This window comes from Amblyomma maculatum, chromosome 1 (assembly GCF_055883805.1).
Source record: "Amblyomma maculatum isolate TAMU_Amacu chromosome 1, ASM5588380v1, whole genome shotgun sequence".
NCBI classification, from domain to species: domain Eukaryota; kingdom Metazoa; phylum Arthropoda; class Arachnida; order Ixodida; family Ixodidae; genus Amblyomma; species Amblyomma maculatum.
The window spans coordinates 280,083,924-280,105,714 of NC_139344.1; the positions used below are offsets into that span (position 1 = coordinate 280,083,924).

A 21,791-nucleotide genomic window follows, 5' to 3' on the forward strand; every position below is an offset into this window, starting at 1 on the left:
AGTTGGGCTAGTTGTGTGAATATGTCCGGTGAAACGAAGTCTGGCCAAACAAGGCTGCTGAAACGTGGTGCATTGTTGGCTGCACTGGCAGCTACACAAACTCGTCGGACGCTTTTAAGTCGATTAATTTCTACGGGTTGCCACACAAGCATAAGTGGCGGGTGACCTAAGCATGGTTCTTTGAAAGGCAGAGGCACGAATCTACGTATTTGGTTAGTGTGTGGTCATGGAAAGTGCTGAATTATTTAAATTCCGGTTGCAACCGGATGCTTTGTGCCTTCTGTTCCCCAGGAGTGACGGCACGAGAGTCTCGGAGCCGAAGCCGCACTCCTTCATCTGTAGTCACTTTATTGACAATTGGAAATCGAAGAAGCACAACAGCGTAAGTTACAACGCTAGCATTTTCCTGCCTGTGTACAAGAAAACCCCAGCACGGAAAAAGAAAAGGCAGCTCCGCCACCGTCGTTCTGGCTGCGTTACAATCTTCAGTGATGGGCAGAGACAATGTTTGTGCAGCTACTTTCCTGACGTAGTCATAGATAATTTACTTTTTTCTCTTAACAGAAAGAGCAGATAGGAGACATGAACAATTCCTATTACCATGATCTTGTCCTTTTTCCTATCTTTGTTTGTCAACCAATGAAAATGTGCTGAGAGCTCTGCGTTGATACTCTTAGAATTTGTTAACATTTGCTTGTGGCATGTCCGTCTCGGCTAATAAAATCATTCAATTCCCAGCTCATTCAATACCACATGTTCACAAAACCTGCTATCGGCTTCATATAAAAGCCGAACAAGAAAAAAATACAATTTAGTTTGTGGAAACGAGCATGAACGTACCATTTTTGTTTTAATTTAAGAGGCAGAGTAGAAAATATTTTTTTCTTCTATTTCGCATTCACGTTGCACCTGACACAGGTTTACATATTTTCTCAGCGGCGCCCATTTCCTGGCCCGCCTAAATACAGTGTTTCTCATTGGCGTTTTAGTGAATGCGAGATTTCCTGATTGTGGCGTAGTAAGACAAGACCGTTTTACCTCTCAGAAATTTGCTTCCATGGCCAATGCTGTAAACAGGTTTAGCGGCCGTCTGGCAAGCTGCAGTGACAAGGTTTTAAAAGGAATGGCTTTCAGTTATCCGGATTTCTTTACGTGCAAATGGAAAACTACCTACATGGTCGTATCCCCTCACACATCAGGTATCGCGGTCAGGTATCAGCCCCGCAAGTTCATGGTAAGCTGAGAAAGTAGAACACCTTAGCGAACAAGCCATCAGTGGGACATTGAACTTCACGCACTGAGAGAATGCCTAAACAAGCAAAAGCAAAATACTACCAACATCCACAGCATTTCGAGAAAAACGCATTTATAGTATAATATTTTCTAAGTCAATTATCTGTAGCAGCTCCAACGTGTTCAACAAGAGCATTGTCGTAGCATTGTCGTATATGTAAAAATGATGCTGAGGTGGTATTACTCATTTGGCTTATATTAAGTCTGATAGTCTCAAGGCCGGGTTCAGTGAGCTATTGTAGCGTAATTGTGCAGGAAGTCCTGGAAGTATATGCGTGCTTGCTTTTCCAACCATAAATAGGATCCTACTTTTGCCTTGCTTGTTTATTTTTCTCCTTTCCAGCTCTCATTGCAAGGTTGAAACTGGAATGTCATTTGCTATTATTCTACTCTGAATCGTTTGAGCCTGGCTATTACCAAAAAAGACAGGTGCAGCATATTTTTCATTTTACATGAGCGCTGACCATTACAACTACCACTACTATGGTGCCACGGCTACACAGCTCGGCGGTATTTGATCTTCAGGAGGGTTTCGACTAGAACAAATATAAGATGAACACGTAGTGCAGGCGCAATTCCAGTCTTAGAAGTTGTCTTTACACGCACCTAACGAAAACGTTCCTAGCGCATGGTGAAATCACGCGCGCATCATTTTCGAGTATATAACAGAAATACCACGCGTCGGGCGGTTTTAAAAAAAAACTTTCAAGGTTTCCCAGTCGAAAAATACTCCTTGCGATTACTCAAAGCAGCTTAAAGCCCTCAAAGCCACACTGCAAAATGACGGGTATGGACATGCTCAAAAACGCCTCACAGAACGGAAACGACTACGCCGTTCAACTGCCTTGGCACTCTGCCGCGGGCAGCGCTGTTCCGCCGAGGCGACAGTGGCGCCATAAAACGGTCGGCCGGTCCCTATTGATCATTTCGTTGATTTCATCGATGCCCAGATTATCTGAATACATTTTATCAATTGTGGCTTCGAATTGAAACAGCACCCAGATAGCTAAATGAAGCTTCCATCGGAATGGCTTTGTAGGAATGGGTGATAGTAACGATGCCATTTACAGGTAAGCGGAGCTTCCATATAAAGTGCCAAAATAGTTCTGTTTAAAATCATTAAAAACAGAAGGTGAACAAAACATCAAATCCAGGCAAACTGATTTTTCCAGCGCTTGGCAAGAAATATGTATGCTTTATAGCATTCGGCAGGCAGACATTACTGCAGAAAATAAAGCCTTTTAAAATGTGGCCTCTGGTGTCAGTTTGTTCACCACACCAAAAGGGGAGTTGGCATTAAAATCTCCTACTAGCAAATACTGCTCTGGTAGCTTTGTTAAAAGTTCTTCTAAGTCATGAGGTGTTACTTTTAGTTGACGCTGGAAAAATACAGTGTATATTGTGATGGTTTTAAAATGGAAGACAGTAACCGTAATGGCTTCATATTTGGTCCGAGGACTGATTTTAAGAGTTACAACCCAGCTCTGACTGTAATCACGACACCTCCGGAGAGCCTGTTTGCTTCTTCTCGGTCGCAACGAAAGACTGTATTTCTTTAAAATATTCTTGGGTTGTGGTCTTACGTTGGTCTCTTGCAAGCACAAAAGAACTGGGGAAAATGAGTTTAAAAGATATGTTATGCCAGAGTAATATTCTTTAATGAGGCCACGACAGTTCCAGTGTATGAAGAGTGCCATATATTAAAGGTACACTGAACAAATATCCAAGAATACTGAGAAAGCATCACAATTGCATTCTTAAGACACGATTACACTGGTACACCCATATAATTCGGGTTAGTTTTGAGCGGATGGCTGTATATTTGACGTTTTTGGAGCGGCTGCAGGGTCAGAGGCAGCGCGCTCCCGACTGTTAGCCGGCGGGTGTGACGTCACAACTTCTCTCAGCAACGTCACGGCCCTGCGATCCCGCCGCCACCACAGTCATCGCACCTGAAGTTGGTTGACCGTCTACACGTAGTGTCAGTTCCCCCGCTTCGCGCCGTGAACAATGATGCGAAGTGTGGAATGCTTAACATGAGGGAGGTCGAGGGGGACGCGTACGGAGGGCACGTAATGCAGACAACTGTTTGCGCGCAGGGAGGGAACAATGAATTGTGCGCAGAAATACGAGCAGCAAGAAAAAAAAAAGCACGTCAGTCCCTGCGCATTGTGAGTGCCACGGGGGAAAGAAAAATGAACAGGTGCAACCAGCCGCGATGGGGGTGTTGTGACGTGATACCTGGTTTTGTCAGAGCTTTCATAGAAGCCCGCTAAGTGCGGCGATGTGAGAAATATTCATTAAAATGTTTACTTTCCGGTCATTTCTGTTCATAAAGTGGATAGTTTTGGTCACTTCCAATGCGATAGCTACCATCTGCGCTGGAAATCTCGGCGGCAATTTTTTTATTCAGTATACCTTTAGGATATGGGAATGCTGTTAAAAAATTTACGTTTCCACACTGTCTGGGCCAGTTACGCAGGTTCTCTTTTTTTCTTTTCAGAGATAATTTTCCCGCCGCTGTAGTGGAGGTGTAGGACAACTTGGGTCCACTGCCTATTCTGACGGTTCACAGGCGGATGTCTGCGGCTGCATACAGATGTACGAGTTTCAGGCTCCTCCTGTAGGAGGAAGCCTTGTGGGCTGCCGATTGAGGGGCAGGCGGGCCCTGTTTTGAAGATGATGGAGCGCCTTTGGCTGTCTCTGCCTAGGGTGGGGATGGCCCTGCCTGATGCTTTGCCTGGGCAGGAGCCAGGTCCTGAAGGACCACCACTTAGGAATAATAATTTATTTTTCGTTTTTACGGAACTGACACGACCGCGAGTATGCGATGTGGCCACCTTCCCAGTTTCTGCTGCGTGGCACAGATTCACACTCATCGGATTGGTGGTTGTTTGCCGCACATATAGCACATGTTTGTCAGCCATGGCAGCTATGGGAGCCATGGCCAAATTTTTGGCAGTCATAAGACCGTTGGGGGTTGGGAATTTATGCTCGGGTGTCTACTTTAATGTAACCTACTTTGACGGAGTCTGGCAGTGTTGAAGGTTAGAACTATGTGCTTCGTGGGTATCTCTTTGTTATCTTTTCAAATTTTGATTCTGTGTTAAGCGATAACATTTTGTTCAGAAGTCCTTACCCGGTATTTCTACCTCAGTAAGCGACAGAAAGTCGTTCACAGAGATTACGCCTTGGACATTGCTTGAAGACCTATGGGCACTGAGAGCTACTGGGATTTCGTCAAAGGTCACAAGTTTCCGAGGGCTGGAGTCTTGGTCTTCGTTTTTAATTTCGAGCAAAAGATCCCGCTGCTCGGCATAGTTACTTTGTATTCAGGGCTTGTCTGTGAGGCACTTGAAAACTATGAATGGTGATATCACACAAGCTTGTTTTCCACAGTTTTCGCTACACAATACTTCTAAAAAATTTGTTTTTTTCTATACTGAAAAGTTCATTTTTTGATTAGTGCGGTTATTTTGTTGTCAAGAGGAAGCTATAAAAAAAGCCGTTTTTTGACTATGGTGCCAGCCACCAACCATGGAGACCAACAAGGGGACACAACTGGAATATGGAAGCAAGCCCTGCCCATGCCAGCTGCACACCACAACTACACGAGGCAACTCAGGGTAGTTACTCCACACAAGATTAACCCTCGCCACCAGAAAGTAGGAAAAAAACAAGAACAAAGGAGGGCACAAGATAGTCCCAAGATAGAACATACGAAAGTGACAGGAAAAACTGACTGCCGATTTTCCCCGGGTAGATAAGCCCAGAGGTGCAGTCTATGCAAGCGTGAGCAAAAGTGGTGCATTGTCTCTGCCAAGTGGCCTTAAAGGTCCACACACTCAGCATCGGCCCAACCAGCAAGATGCCCTTTTGCCCACACATGGTGATGCCATGCACGGCTAAGCGTAGGTGCTCAGGTCTGTAGTTTTGCAAGTACACACCAACATTACTGTATTACTTTTTCAGTTTGAAAACTCCGGTGCTGCAGGTGACACCCTTCCTTGTCCCGCCGAGCAGAGGCGCATTTGTTGCTGTTTGACCAGTCTGGTAGCCTCTGACCTCTGTACCAATGCTGCTGCTGCCCGCGCTGCCGTCAACATATGTGCAACCTTGTGCCCGACATTTCTTTGTTGCCTTCAGCTGTGCTGCATACTGGTCGCTGCCCCTGTGAGTTCTCGCAAGATTCCTCTCATCGTGTAGAGCGACACAGCTCGTGCCGATCGTGCGGCGCATGCTTCTTCCGCAACACAACACAGCGGCGTCTGTGCACTCAACCTGCGCATCTTCGTGAGGCGCGGCCCACATGAGACGCAAATGCCTAGCTTGAGTTATCCACCGAAACATCAATTCGCAGAGCTTACGCAATGTCACCAGTAGTTAGATCCGATGCATGTCTCAATATATATACTTATCGAAGCTTCAAGGAAGGGTGCATAAAGCACCCATGCTGCAGCTTAGACAAGTATAATGAAGGCTGTTAACAATTGTTTGCTTCATTACACGAAGCTGGTGCCTTACTAACATTTTCTGGGGCTAAGGCATGAAATTAGGCTAATAAATCGTAGTTCTAGAAAATTCAAAACCGTGCGAAGAAGACAGGATGAAAAAAATACACGAACATGCACACAAAGATCGCATACTTCCAACTGTATTTCGTGATAGCAAAGATTTATAAGGGTAATCTAAATAGCAAAAAAAGGAACAAGCACGAACGGAATTGTGCACGAAGCAGTGATAGCAACAGGACGCGTGTGAATTACGACTGCTGAAGTGTTCTGATGTGTCCTTCTTAAGAATTCAATCGCTTTTCTTGACAGTGATAAACATGGATAGCTAATGCGGTTGTCACTCCTTTGGCGATATAGTATGCCTCGACAACTTCACTTTTTGCTTTTGCCTACGATAGAAATTTTTACTCCCAGATGAATGTTATAGCCTTTGCCGTTGCAGGTCTTGCAATACAAGGCGAGACTGCCACTGCCGTTGCTCATGGATCGTTTCTGCTCCACAGTACGCTCGTTAAAACAGTGCCCAAACTGTCCTATATAGCAGCGACCGCACGTCAGGGGAATCCCATATACAAACTGAGGTGCTTTTGCATGGTGACCATGTTCTGACTTTTCTTCCTGCATGAACTGGTCTTTTTTGCATTGGCTACAAGGGGACATACCTTAGTTCCCAAAGCGCTGAAAGTTAAAAAGGTGTATCCCCTCCTAGCCAATACAAAAAAGGATTCCAGTTCCGAACCGATTTGATTCGGCTGTACTGAGGGTATGTCGCCATTCACCTGCCAGATACTGCACACTGCTGGCTAAGGAGCAAATGAAAGGTGGCTGTAACAAATAAAAAAGCACCCTGTCGTGATTCTAGCTCTTTCACGGCGAGCTTTCACAGAAGTAAATCTGCATCTAGCTTTTAAAAACCAGTTACTTTAGCCAGTGGATCTTGGCTTTGGGTTTCGGCTAATGATTTCCACAACTTCGATTGCTGGTGCCACATGGGTCGCCGCTGACAGTAATTATGGACAAAACAATTGAAAACAACGCCTGAAACATCACCAATGAAAGGGCTCTGTTCATCTTCAAAGCTGCGTGAATAAGGATTCTGTGTATCAATTGAATATTAAGCACATCTCGGTCGCGTACGGTCATTCTCACAGCTGTTTTAATGCCACCTTGTTTGCACTCTAATTCTGCTCCTTTTGCAATAAAGTGTCTTAATTGTTGTTTCCCCTGAAGTGCAATCATCTGGTTGGTTGGTTGGTTGGTTTGTGGGGTTTAACGTCCCAAAGCAACTCAGGCTATAAGAGACGCCGTAGTGGAGGACTCCGGAAATTTCGACCACCTGGGGTTCTTTAACGTGCACTGACAACGCACAGCACACGGACGCCTTGCTTTTTCGCCTCCATCGAAAAGCTGCCGCCGAGGCCGGGATTCGATCCCGCGTCCTTGGGAACAGTAGTCGAGCGCCGTAACCACTGCGCCACCCCGGCGGGTCATCTGGGTAAATTGCCGTTAAACACGGAGCACTGGCTTTGCAAAAATAGTGCGACCGGGCTAACAGTGAAGGAAGCGCCACCTCGCAAGCGGGAGTAGAAAGGGTCCGCTTTTTGCAGCAAAATAACAGCAGAGTTTGCAAACTGACCCGGTAATCTAGTAACGTTGGTAGTCACGAACATCTGCTTTAGGAGGTCCCCTGAGGAAGCATACAGAGGAAGGGCTTTCTTACTCCCTTCCATAGGCACGAACTGCATTTCTTCTATGGCACTGGTAGTGAAAGAATCGAATCAGTGAAAAACAAAAGAAAAAAATGGGCCAGTTTCTTTTCGCAGTTTATAATACTAGTTCCAGTTGTGTAATACAAACGTGCCTTTTGACACTTCTAGTTTCAGCACTGTGTTCCTGACCATTTCTAAGAAAAAGGCACAAGCATTTAAAAAAACTAGGGTTAATTATATCACCCTTTTCTAACTACAGCTTCTGTGCAATACTGGTAGCAAGCGTCATTAGCACAGCTTTGAGTATGCCATTGCTACGGGATATTTTATAACTACTTCTTGTAAAGTCTCGCCTTGTCTTAAACACAAAGGCTCGAAAGATATCTCGCTCAGTACTGCACATGGTGCTATCCGGACTACAACAACACCACAGCTTTAGTAACACCTCTTGTTCATTCTACTGAACACAAAATAGGTATAATGCTGAAGCAGAAAGTAACTGCGAGCGTATCTAACACCACAACTAAGATAGTGGCTGGGCCTTTTCCAGTATGCCAGTGCAAGTGCAGCGAGATTGGTGAAATCGATCTACCATATTTCTATAAAAATAATGATTGAAGAATTTTTCATTGTTTGCTCGAGTCCAGAATAGTGTTGACTTCTCTCCCACAGACCGAGTCCTTCATTCTCTGATGTGTGCTCTACACTATAAGACACAGACTGGCTGCCAATCTGCCGGTCGATTTGAGAAAACCTCAGTGCACTTCAGAAAAATAAAATCTTTTCTAACTCTGATGCATATAATCTGCTACACTTGCCAAAGATGTGTGGTATGTCCCTATTGAGTACGCTATTTTTGGGCATTACAGGGTTGTCGAGGAGCAGTGAAGTTCGCTGAAAATGCACCATGGGTTATTCGTTTTCGGGTTTTATATTTTTTTTTTAAATTAGGGGGGTTAAAATTGGGCATTATTTTTCTATTTGATAATAGGGAAGAAATTTGGTTTTTCGTGGAAACACTCCGAAATTGGGGTTTTTTCGAGTTAAATTTACAATCTAATAACTTATTCAATTTTTCCTAATCAGTGGGTAATGATTAGGGTTATGCTTTGGGTTGCTTTCAAGAAAGTATTTTATAATTCGGCATTTCTGTCATAATTATTACTTTCAGTGATGTGCAACTGTTGGACAAGAAACATTTTGCTTTTCATCTGAGACCTGTCTGGTCTCTGGAGGTATCTTGCCTGAGGGAACGTTCGCTCAGTGTCACAGCTGCCATTAGCTAGACACATCAATGTCAAAACTGCATTTGCTAGAACGCAGAGTTGCGTCGTTCCAATAGCCAATCAGCTCAACACTACCATTTGTGGGGCTTACAGTAAGTACTGGTTAAACTTCGCGCGAAGCCAGCCTACATCGCCCATTACGGAAATAAAGAGAGGTCGATAGTCATCAAACGACTGACTCAGCAGCCGCTTCTGCAACAGATCAAGTAAGGCACATTGTCACAGATGTTTTCACATTGTCAACTGGTTTTCTTCTTTGTCTGAGACGTTCGGTTTCAAAGTTAAGCCCCACTTTACGCAGATTTTCCCGCAAAACTCTTCACAAGTTTTCAGTAATGTGTCACTGCTCTTAGGTAACATAGACAAAATATTTTTTGCAAGATTGCTTTTACCGATCATCGTGAAAAACTTGTTGACGGTCTGCTGTAGCTTGACTTTTACAAGGTGATCAAAGCTTGGCATCAAAAGTTTTCTGCTTTCAAGCGTTTTTTGGACACTTAAAAGTGGCTCGAGTGCATCTCTCTTCAAGATTGCCTTGGCATAAAGAATTTCTTTATCAGAAAGTATCGTTCAAATAGACTCTCCTTTGGTGCTCTCATATTAGCGTTTAACAAATTCAGAAACCGGGTTCAGAAACTGGGAAAAATCAGAATTTACCCGATTTTTGAGAAATATCTTCGGGCTGCAAAAACTGGGTGAAATCGGGTTTTACCCGAAATCGTACAACCCTATATATGAAAAGCCTTGTGCTCTACTTTCCACAGAAGCAAATAACCATCCAAATTCCGTTACAAAGTCCAAGCAACAAAACTGATTCGCCATGCATGACTAAGGTGGCTAATTTGGGGAAGTCACGGTTTGCACCCATAAAGCATCACTTTTGGAAATGGCTTCCCATGCAAAATGCACATTCAATCTGCAGTGCACTGAACCTTCTTCAGAGCAAAAATCCAGGACTAGCCTCAATGAAAAGAAAGTTTCTGCTGCCAAAGCAAACTGGCATTAATTCTGAGTGGTTCACTAGACGTGTTGCTGTAATGAGTTCTCTTTCCAGTATTCCCAGTTATCTGCCTGCTAAAGAAAACATTGAGGTGGCAAAAGGAGACTAACATTCACTACAAGAGCAACAAAAGAGTTGCGTACCAAAAGCTAGATCAAGGTGCACATGAACCAAACAATGCAGTCGCAACTACATCTATATTGTTATACATCTATCCTAAATGCATAAGCTTTCATGGAACCAATGCAACACATGATCAGTTAGTTTTATGGGGCTTAATGTTCCAAAGCGACTGGCTAAGAGACACACCATAGTTCAGGGCTCTGGAAATTTCGACTACCTGGGGTTCTTCTACGTGCCCTGACATAGCACAGCCCACGGCCACCTTGCTTTTAGCATCTATCAAAAACCAGCCACAGTGGACCGGATTTGACCTTTCGGCACAGCAGTCTTGCACCCTAACCGCTGCACCATAGCAAGGGGTATGTCATCAATTTGAAATTTGAAATTTGAAATTTTCAGCGCATTCGGTCCTTGCATTATGCATTTGTACTCAGTAATGTTGATTCGAATCCTGTGCAGGACGTATGCACGGCAGACATTTTTTAGACAACAATAAGTTCGCACAATGGGAAGTCACTTATGACCATGCAGATGAACTCACAAGAGAAGTGACTGAGGCACTGAACAGATCAAATAAAGACGTGTGCCAATGCACTACCCGTGCTTTTTAGAAATCTAATCTGTTCCTGCCTAACAGGTTAAAACCTTGAAGATATTCTTCTTTGATTACCCCTTTTCATCAATGTCTTTATCATGTTGGTTTATGGTGCCCCATTAAAAGTGGACTTCTGCACTTACCAAGCTCGCACTAAACAGCTATACGGAAGAAAGGAAATTGTATAGCTGCTTTTCATGCATAATACAGCAGCAGTGTAAATGATGGATGCTATATTTCTGTTTCTTTAATACTGCAACAGAGTTAAGATTACTTGTTTATGGCAGCATTCTTCTTGGTCCAGCCACCGAAAAATTCAATAAAAATCCTTCCCAATAGAAATGTTCCGATAATGAATAAATATTGCACTTTTGGCAAAGAAAACAAGCTCATTGTAAAAAAATTCTCAGAGCAAAATTCCCTCAATTGTTCTCAGGGATATGACCAATCACAGGAAGCCAGCAGATTCTGGTACTGAGAGTGCTGTTTAGCATCAGAATTTGATCTTGAAGGCCTGCTCATGCATATTCTGTTCAATAACAAACACAGTACATGAAGAACTGTGAACAAAATCCTTTGCAATGTTGCTCGCATTATAACAGAAGAACACGGTAAGGTTCCCCAACAACACGAGTTTTCTCAGAGCTGCATGCAAAAGCATGCAGCAAAGCAATGTTGCGCTATAGCACTGCACATTATAGTAATGGTATGGAGTGCAGAAAACACTGCATTGTGTTCAAATGTAGCCTAGTTTCTCATTAAGCAGGTCATTACACACCACTGTATTCATAAACACACCTCAACTCAAACTTCGACACGCTGAAATAATAAAGTGTTCTCTCACTGTATATTCAGGGTGTTTCAAATAACTTTAACCAAGTGTGAAACCAAAGCTTGGTGAAACCAAAGGCATGCCATTTTCAGTCATGTAGCGCTCCTGAAAGTTTTTTTACATCCCGCTCAATTAGTTACTTAACTAAGATAAATTTTGCAAAATTTTTATTATTCATTTTGTGGCCAAGTGAGTTTCGTCAAGTTATGAAGGGGGTCCAGAAAAACGTATTGTTTTTTCTACCAACATACCTATGGCATGGCCGTTGTTTCCAGCATTTGAAAAAAGCCCGCGAAATATAAACAACTGTCATGTGACTGTGCCCGTGCGTTGTAATATTGCAGCACTTTCGGACAAACGAAACAGGCTCCACAAGAGAGCGGAAACCTGTAGACAACACCAGTCTTGCATCTAACAAATGGGTCTCTATGTTTCACCCCACATTCTTGCTTCTTCGATTCCCTTTCCTTTTGAATAGCCAGGCAAATCCTCTTCATCTTGAGCGGGGCGGTCAATGTGACATCGACACCATACCTCTTGCCTACATTTTTGAGGCCATGTGAAATTCTGTGCACATAGAATACCACCGCAACCTTCCTCTTCTTCTCACCCATGCTAGGCAGGGATTAATAACCGACTCCCGATAACCGGCCGTTGAAGAATGGGATGATCAACAAATGCATGTTAAATGCGTTGAAGAAATCTTGCTACCACGGCATGGGCAACAGTTTTGAAAGACAATTGACAAGAATTGCAAAGGCCGGTTATCTCTTATTAATGATAATGGTTATTAATGAGGCCAGTTGCCGGTTACTGAAGAGCCTTAAAAGAATGCTCAGACAGAAATCCCCACCCAGCATGGGTGAGAAGAAGTGGAAGGTTGCAGTGGTACCGTACGTGCACAGAATTTCACATGGCCTCAAAAATGTAGGCAAGAGGTGTGGTGTTGATGTCGCATTGACCCCCCCCCCCCCCCTCCCCCGCTCCAGATGAGGAGGATTTGCCCGGCTATTCAAAGGGAAAGAGAATCGAAGAAGCAAGAATGTGGGGTAGAACATAGAGACCCATTTCTTAGATGCAAGACTGGTGTTCTGTACAGGTTTCCACTCTCTTGTGTAGCCTGTTATATAGGACAAACCGGACGCTGTATTAACAAGAGACTACTTGAACACCGGAACAACTTGGAAAGTGGCAAGGACAAAACTTTTCTGGTCTCACATTGCCATTCCTGTGAAACAATGAAGAAGGAGAAGTGTATTCCCATGTTTGACCAGGTTAGGATTTTGTATCGCCACAAAGAAAAGTCGACGAGAGAGATAGTTGAAGCACATTGTATTTCAAGGGACAATAAGTGTGTCAGCAAGACTTTTCTTGCTCTTTCAAGCAAAGAGATTTCTTTTTTGATTGACGTTTTCCGTAGCAGGTGAACCCAGGGGTTGTTTCACGCGATTGCTTCGTTTTCGTCATATTTGTTTTTCTCTGGGCCTTGGAGTAAAGGCTTAGGCTGAGTTGTGAGTCAGCGTTTGTACTGTGGCTTCCTTTCATCTTGTCCTGTGTCTTCCTGTTCGCGCTGTTTACTGTTTAAATTAACAATATATGTGGTGACCATGCCCAAGTGAGTGGCTGGCTCTTGCTCATTTTACGAGCAGCACCATTACATAAATAAAAAAGCAAGCCTGCCCTAAAGTAGGCGGCTCGTGCTTTTTCTTTGTTTTTTGTTTTGTCAGTGTGATAGCTCAGTAACATCTTCGCCCAAGATTGCTGTCGGTGGCCTACCCATCGCTTATCGCTGCTCGTGGCTCAGGCTTTCTGTGCTCCGGCAGAATGCGCTGACACAGTTTTGAGACTATGGTGATAGTGGCGTCGGAAGGCCGCTGATTTCGATAGGGGTAGCGTGCACGCTTCATTAATTCAAAACGCATTTGGCAGCGCTGCAATACGGTAGTGCAAGACCGCAGTCACGTAGCTTTTTTTTTTCTTTTTCCATTTTTCGCAGGCTTTCTTTAAACGTAGCAAAACAGGATTACATAGGAGATAGGCTAATAAAAAAAAAACTGGGTGTGTTGTGTCTTAACTCCCTCTACAACTTAAAGAAGTGTACTTGGCCCTAAAGTAAATATTATTTTGTATAATTCCTCTTTTTTAACTAGCTATTGCAGCAGAATATATAAATAATCTGAGGAGCACTACATCTTGACAAACCATATGTAGTTGGTCTCAGCCAGCTACAAGCTTCGCATTTTTTAAAATCCTTGGTTCAAGATTCATGAAATACCCTGTATATATTTCAAGCGGACCTCAAGGTGTTTTTCACTTCGGAAACCCACCTCTACTCTAATCGATCCTGGAGTGGAGGATAAACGAGGATTTCCTAGAGAATCTTGAGCTAACAATGATGCTACCTTGGGGGCCCCTCGACCGCTATTCGAATTGTAAACATAGCAAACGCCGCATTGTTTGCTTGCTGTGTAGACTTCATTCTACCAGTATACTGGGATTTTCACAAAAGTGAACACAATAAGAATGCACACAACAGTACTCCAAACCGTTGAATTCGTAGCATCCTTAGTCTGTTCTATCCAGAATTTCTGGCCTGTTGTTTTAACACATTTCAGGTCCTGATACTCTGCCGCAACTGTATGGGGGAGCGTTGTGCACTCCGAGTGGCGGCCACAACAAGCCTCTCAGGGCACTGGGCAGGCAGCAGCAAAGGTGGCTGCCATTGTGTCGTGCCAAGTCAGTGCGTTGTGTTTTCACGTGTGAGCATTAATTGGCTCAAGATGAGAAAAAAAAAAAGAAAAAAGAAAAAAAAAAAAAAAGTCCGCATAAACTGTGTAGCGAAAGTTTCGGTCCGAACCCTCCAAATTGGCCTTCTGGACACCCTAAATTTCATTTGACCAAATTTGGTGTCCAACCCAATCTGAGTATGGCCAACTCAGTGCTAACCAGCAAATTTGGGTGGCCGACACCCAAAGTCTGCCGCCAAAGATGCATACGCAAAATTTGACCTTGCCAGAATTTGACCAAAACTGATGTCTGGGCCAATTCAATGTTGACCTCCAATTTGGGCAGGCCACCCCCAAATTTGGCCTCCAGGACCCACGAAATCTTACTTCATCCAAATTTGACCAAAACTGGTGTCTAATCTAATTTAACCTAACTCAGTGGTGACTCCCAAACACAGGTGAGCCACCACTAAAACTCCAGTGCCCAATCAGTAGCTGTTTTTACTGCCTCCACATCATCACGGTGCAGGGTTTGTTGCATATGGAGGGTGGGGAGTAACAGGACCCCCTGAGAGTCCAAATTGTGGGTCACTCTTAAGGCCATGTGCGGGGGCATTGTTGTGATGAGGCAAGCAGCACGAGACCAACTGTTACACGGCATTCTGTTTCCTCTTCTGAAAAATCTGCCCACAAGCCACTAGAAGTCATAACGCGGGGTGTCTAGTAAGCTACTGCTTACAAATTCCGGCTTGTCCGTGCTTTTTATAAAGCACGGACAAGACGGAATAAGACAGACTCAAAACCTCCCTGACCACTGAAGAGGCACGAAAACACAATTACCAATCATCATGGACAGTACACAATATGTATTCAAAGAAAAAAAAAATCTTTAAAGAACCTACAAATAGTACAATTAAAATGAGGACGACTGGCTCTGAGAGCAAGCTATCTAAACACATTTGGATGCCATGCTAGGGCAGCGGCGTACTTGGCATGAAACTTCGAAAGTGCTCTAGAATTTCACACATTTTGTTAAGACTTGTTCCACAAAAAAATATTTTTGGGATCAAGACTAGGAATGTGGCATCCAGTACAGGACCAACCAGTATATACAGTACTCGTTTCGTGGACACGTAAAACAAGATAGCTAAAACGGACAGGACGCCGTGCCTTGACACCTTTTCATTTCTAATGTGCACATGCCAATGTGAATGGACCATGTGCTTGGTAAGCGTGGTACCAAAAAAAAATGGCACACCTTTTTGTCAATTTCAGAATGTTCTTTTACAGTGACTTGGCCATAATTTTTGAAAGCATTCCTGACCATTCCACATTTCTCAAGGTATACACATTTCCCCCAACAATTCCAGGTTTTCCCAGTCGATAAGACACCCTGCAATGGCTTGTTCACAAACCCACATTTACAGGTGAAATTGCAAGCATTACTTGTGCATTGCAGATAACGCAATGACTGGCAATGGCTTCATGGCATCACAAGGTGGCAAGAGCTTCGGTGTCTCAATTTTACAGGCTTAAGTTAAACCTTGATATAACGAAGTCCTAAATATCAGCAGTTCACTTCATTATAATGAAACTGAATTTTCGTACCTAGCATTCGGAAACGTTATTAAAGCCCTTGCCAGTTGTAAGGACTAGGTTTCAATTTCCTCTTGAAGTACCCTGTGACCTTCTTTTGCATTTTCTTAACTATTAGAAATGGCCTCACACTGCGTTCATAGGCCCACAGAGACTGCATCGTGTCTTGCTGCCCAGTTGAGCTCGCATAGCGCTGTAGCATGTCAATCGCATGAGACACCTCGCGGTTGTTTGGGCCGTCGCAGTCTTCAGCGTCAGAGTCACTGCCTTGGCCCTCCTGCCTATTTCCACGCACATCTTGCACGGTGTAGTAGTCCGTCACTCCCCCAGTAGCAACAACACAACAATCGGCATATAAGGTCCTCCAAAGCGACATCGTCAGGAATGGCCCTGGCACTTTCCAGGCATTTCCATGCTTCTTCAAAGCCAGCCTGATCATATCCCTCGCCATGTCCAAGTGCATTCCCAGCGAACAAAGCTGCTTCATTGGCATCAGCACTGTCGCTTTCTTCAGGGGCACTCATTGCTCCAGCCACATCACTCCCAAACCCGGATTTCCGGAAGCAGTTCTGAATCACTTCCTTCCACGTCACTTTCCAGGATGCACAGAACATCTCCAAAGCTTGAAAAATGTCCACCTTGATGGGGCGTTTCAAGCAGAGATCGTCCAGCAGCTTGTCTATCAGCTGCTAATGACACGCGCACTTCACTCTATGATAATCCTCTGATCGTGCAGCTGAATCAATAGAGAGCAGTTCAGTGGGAGAAACCGCAGCTCGACGTTTGTCACTTCACGTCATTGACGCGATGGTTGGAACAATTGTCCAAGAAGCACACCCTGCGGCCGTCACTCTACATATCCTTGCTGGACATGTATTGCACTTCCAGCTTCCGAGCGTTCTTAAAACACTGCAGCTTTTGCTTTTTCCAATTATAAGCGGCACACGCTTGTCGCTGACATCCATGTCACGCAGAGAAGAGCAGTGATACGCAGCTTTCACTGCTTCTTGCCGTGGCAGCGACCTCCATTCAGTGCTAGCGTCCGATTTGGGAGCATTTGATAAAAAAAAAATCCAGTTTCATCCGCACTGCACACGGGTGATGGTACAGAGCGCAAGCAACAAAACAGCGACTGCACGAGATGCACGCCAATGAAAGACGGACGTGCATGCTAACACATGACCCTATGCAGGGACAGGGAAGTAGTGCCTTGGGTTGCAGGAAAGGAGCATGGGGAGTGGCACAACGCAGAGGGGCATATATGTAAATTTAGGAATACGAAGTCACCCTCCTCCATTGGCGACGGAGCAATAAAAGGAAGAAGAAAGCAGGAGGGGCTCTAGGACTCTAGCTGCTAATCTGGCCAGCTCACTGGCTCTGGCCTGAAGCGAAAGAAGTCGACGCGATGCAGGAGGCTTGTCCGCGTGGGTTAACCAAGTCTCGCACGCTGGCAAAACTTTCCCCTAAGCCATTGTTGCCTCTGTGAGCAATATGTCTAGAAACTTCACAGTAATTACAGCAACATTTACTCCATTATATACAAATAAACTATATGTGCTTTCCGATGAGCATTATGTTATGCATTCCTTATAACTTCGTTATATCGAAGATTTGTTAGACAGTTACAAACAATGATAAACTCTGCGACACATTATACATGTGGCAATATGCTACGTTTCTGTAATGTCCCCAGGATAAACAAATGATGTGGCAGTAAACACATGCAACATTCTTCTTCTTTCCAGAAGAAAACTAAATCATTATGCTAGTATTTTGTTGTAACAAAGCACTACACCTCTTAGCTTCTCAAGAAGACATCAAGAAGGATCGTGTCTCTTAAGGTACTGCCCCATTTATATGCTTTAGTTCAGCACACATCACATGGCAAAATACCCAAACATTAAATTGGACACTGACCTGTATATGCACCATGACTTCTTTCTGCATTTCAATAGCCATGTGATAGACATCATGATCACAGTTGTTGTACATGATGGCATTATGAAACATAAGCATCATGTCTCTCTGGAACTCCAAGGTAGTCTTGATGTATCCACTTTCAATGTTCTTCTTGATTGTATGTAAATCCATTGGTCTAATACAAAAAGAGGAGAAAGGAATCACAGCCAGCCAAATATAAATAAAAGCAACGATGCTACAAATGCAGGTAAGAATACAAAACCTGTAGACGATGCTATGGTAACCAGGAGCCATTTCCTCAGTGACCGGGTGCAAAAACACATTTGCAAACCTGGAAGCAGGTTGGCAGAAAGCAAATGAATGACACTCATCAAAAAAAGCTTCCACAGCTGGACCACATACTTGTGATTGGCTGCTGATCTCCAGACCAGCATGATAGACTTCTTCCACACCTTGTAGTCACGCACACCCTCAGAGTCTTCACTGCAGAACAACCACAACATGTGTAATTCTTTATTATGGTAGGGTAAGGCCTGCCACGCAATATACTAGATGCATGGATAAGGAAAGTAAAGTGCCAAGAAAGCGCACCTTTAACAGCATGCATGAACTCAAGAAGCCACCACACCAAGCATTAAGTCTTTCCTTGCCGTAGGGAAAATGACGTATTAATCAACAAACAACATTGAAGCTAAAGGAATGTGCTTTTAGCCATACAAGATTTTACAAAATATTAAACACAACATTTAAAACTACACTTGTATCTGAGAACAAAGAAAAGTTATAATTTTTCTGGAATATACAAAACGTTGCACGTCTTAGACTACTTCCAGTTAAAAAACAGAAGTTCCAAGTTGAATAATATTCTTGGCACAAAATAACAACTGGACACGCAAAACGAGGCCAATGACGACAACAAAACTGTGGATGCTGATGTTCCAGCCTCGTTTTTGACGTCGTCGCTGTCGGAACTTAATTCTGATGGTAAAAGCAGCACGTTACTCTCTGCTGCTTTGAGTGTCGATACAACCTACTGTACACAAGGCGATGTCATGATATTTGCAACATTTTCCAGCTTGCCTCTTTTGTTTTTGGCCTGGACGCTACCAGTCATGGGAATGCAGTCAAGAAGTAATGCCTCAAGTGAAAAAAGAAAACAACATTTTAGGTGAAACTTCAGTTGTTTCATAATGTGCCGGACAGCTACACACATCATTAATTAATCAAAGCAGATGGCTCCAAAATCGGTGTAAAAGCTATTGCTGGTGGACTAATAGATGTACTGCGTCTATGGGAGTGTTAAAAAAATGGTACCTCGAAAGAGAGAGAAAAAAAAAAGAAAACTAAAATGTAAACTAAGTTGTAAACTAAGCTTCACTTGTCTGATTACATGTTAAATGGTGCAGCGTGTCCGCTGGCAGCAAGAAAAGCTCTGAAACTGTGGCACAAAGCTATCGTCAGTGGGCTAACGCTGCTCAATGGGCGTAGTAAGGTAACAATTAAAAAGCTAAAAAGACCAAGAACACAATAATATTCAATTCTCTGAAATATCATAGTGACTAGCGATATTCAGAAACCTAGAATATTTTCTGGGTAGAAAAATTGGCGGAAACAAGCTGCTTCAAAGCTCAAATCTAATGACACATTACTCACTTTGATATTTTAAACATTCAAATATTTGCACTACTCTTACACTGTACAATCCAGTTAATTCGAAGTCAGTGGGGCTATGAAAAATGTTTTAATTAAACAAACAAACAAGAAAAAAAAAAGAATATAGGGCCCAGACAAAGAATCCAAATAGGAGCATGTGCTAAACATACCCCTTGCTTCTTCCCACCACGCCACACTTTCTGCAATTTCTCGTGGGATGGTATCAATGTGCCTCAACTCAATGCAGGAAATTAAGAGCACAGAGCACAGAGCAAATTATGGAACAGCAGGAATTTCAAATTATCGAGGTATTACTGTGATCAGGCTCCTCTCCAGCTAGAACTCTCAATCGACAATGACCACTGACAGAAATTCTAAGCATTTAATATTTTTGCTCACCCCTGTAACATGGATGCTGGACTGTTTGGAACAGAATCACCAACAGAGCCAAGCAGGTGTTTGCTCAGCTCCCCAGCGCCATCCTCGGTGCCTGACTCGGCGTGCTGTGAGCCATCATCCTTCATGTCCAGCTCCATTCCACTGAGAGTCTCCGGTGTCTTGACATCTTCAATAGAAGATTTGTCATCCTTCAACTTGTCGTCATCCATGTCTTCACTTTGTTGCTCGTCCAAGTTAGACAAGGTCTCCCCTGCTGGTGATGGCGAGCTGACCGTTTCGGGAGCCGAGCCATCTTTGGACTCCTCCGCATCATCGTCTTCTTCATCTACTGCTGGCTGATCTTCTTGTGCTGTCTCTTGCGCAGCATCTGCAAAACACAAAAGTACACCAAGTACTGCCATCACATTCTTCTAGTAAAAGGGCAAGTACAGTAAGGCTCTTGCACAAATTTCTCGTTTATCAAAGTGTGAACATTCAAGTACAGCATTGGTCGAAGTTTCAAATGCCGCACAACTATTGCTAGGTTGTTCTAGTAAGCTGATGACAGGCTCCACAAACACCCCAACGGACGTCTACACTGATCAACAAACACCTCACAAATGGGCTGTTTTCTACAGCTCTAAAGCTGCCCTATAAAGTCTCAAAACTGCTTTGGCAATGGCCACCATGAGCGATGAGTAGCAGAGATAAGGTACCTAGAATACCTGGAACTGAAAAAATGTCACAGCATAATCTTCAAGTGGCTTCCAAGATACAGTGGTATTGTTGGAAACAACTCAGCTGAGGATGTCAGTGCCAAAATTGTTCAGATACCAGTGATGAGAGCCAACAGAGCAAGGCATTGGCAAGCGCTTGCCCTAAACTCTGTCCAGGTCTAACCCCGATGGCTTGGCATGCTGTCCATTATTTCACTCTGATACGACACAGTAATGTCACCTGTGGCTGGGACCGGCTTCTACAATGCCCCCATCATCACAATGGCAGATCTGTAAAGTGTGGAAACTCTACTGCTTGGCCTTAATTTACCGAAAAAAACTCGGGTATAATACAAGGTTTTTTTCCAGACTTTGTCATGTCAGATTTCAACTGCATATTATATGCGGATTTGAACAAATTTCAGCCTAAATTCGCAGTCCCAGCCTCGCTATTAATCAGCACTATCAGCATCAGGCTTCCAGTGAGAGAAGGCACTACTTGGCTGTGACGTTGGCTAACTGTTTCGATGGTTTCAGCTTCGCCACGCTGCCCTGCAATCCTTGTGACCACGGTGCCCGCAACCCACATCCAACGGAAGGAGGTCAAACTCAATACGCATGATGCAGGGACGGCGAAGGAATCATATCGACGTGCTGCTCAGGTGTCTCATGAGCCCCTCCAACCGTGCTGACCACGCCCTGCAGCAGAATTTTGAGAAATGTGGGATATTGAATGCATTTAGAGGTACTGAAGAAGAGTTTCTACAGAAAGATACTTCTGGCAAGGGACTCGCAGACAATGCACGTGCAGCTTGTGCGCTGCCGTCCCATGTCCAAGCTGGCAGTGGCCTACTAGTTTAAAAAGCGGGAGAGCAGTGTGGCTTTCGCGATTGCCGGGGCGAATGTGAGCTGCTCTTCTCCTCATGGTGCTTGAAATTCTCCGATCAAGTGTATCAGCGCGAGAAGTGGAGCGAACCAGCACTGGCACATGAAGGTTCGTGGCACTATTGGTGCAGGGTGGCATTGGATGCAAAAGCGCGGGGAGCGTACATCGCGCAAGGCAACAGTCAAATGAAGTGCAAATAAATACTTCTGCTGATCTTTCCTTGCTCGCATTATACGCCGATGAAAACATTTTTTTGCTATCCGGAAATTACACTTCATATTATATGCAGGTCCAAATTACGAGAATTTTTACAGTAAATCATCATCCCAGATAAAAGTGGTGAATGTGCTAATGAAATTCTCAAAAGGACTAACACTTTAGTTCAGTGCCATAAACTCAAAATGGCAACTCTCGGCATTTGTAGACATTCCCTACTGCCACGCTTCTACAAAAGGCTGCATGGGTTAATGTGGAAGCTTTCGGGCATTGGACTGTGCTACAAGCATTTCCTAGGGGTTCAGTCAAGGATACACTGTATGCATGCACTGTACGTTCACGCATTTT

The 21,791-nt window shown here is 43.9% G+C and overlaps 1 protein-coding gene across 11 annotated transcripts in view; it reads right to left on the reverse strand.

Annotated features, from left to right (window-relative positions):
• LOC146206664 (bromodomain-containing protein 8-like) overlaps positions 1-21,791 on the reverse strand; it is a 158,853-nt gene that overhangs the window by 66,400 nt on the left and 70,662 nt on the right. For 10 of the 11 annotated variants that reach the window (XM_084591449.1, XM_084591447.1, XM_084591445.1 and 7 more), the window contains 4 exons: positions 19,647-20,013; positions 17,997-18,077; positions 17,857-17,925; positions 17,592-17,769 (listed from right to left, as the gene is read on the reverse strand). In XM_084591449.1, coding sequence (XP_084447575.1) covers positions 17,592-17,769; positions 17,857-17,925; positions 17,997-18,077; positions 19,647-20,013 — 695 coding nt within the window. Of the gene's footprint in view, positions 1-14,985; positions 16,710-17,591; positions 17,770-17,856; positions 17,926-17,996; positions 18,078-19,646; positions 20,014-21,791 lie in introns of those variants that run through there. The other variant, XM_084591450.1, reaches the window with a different exon arrangement.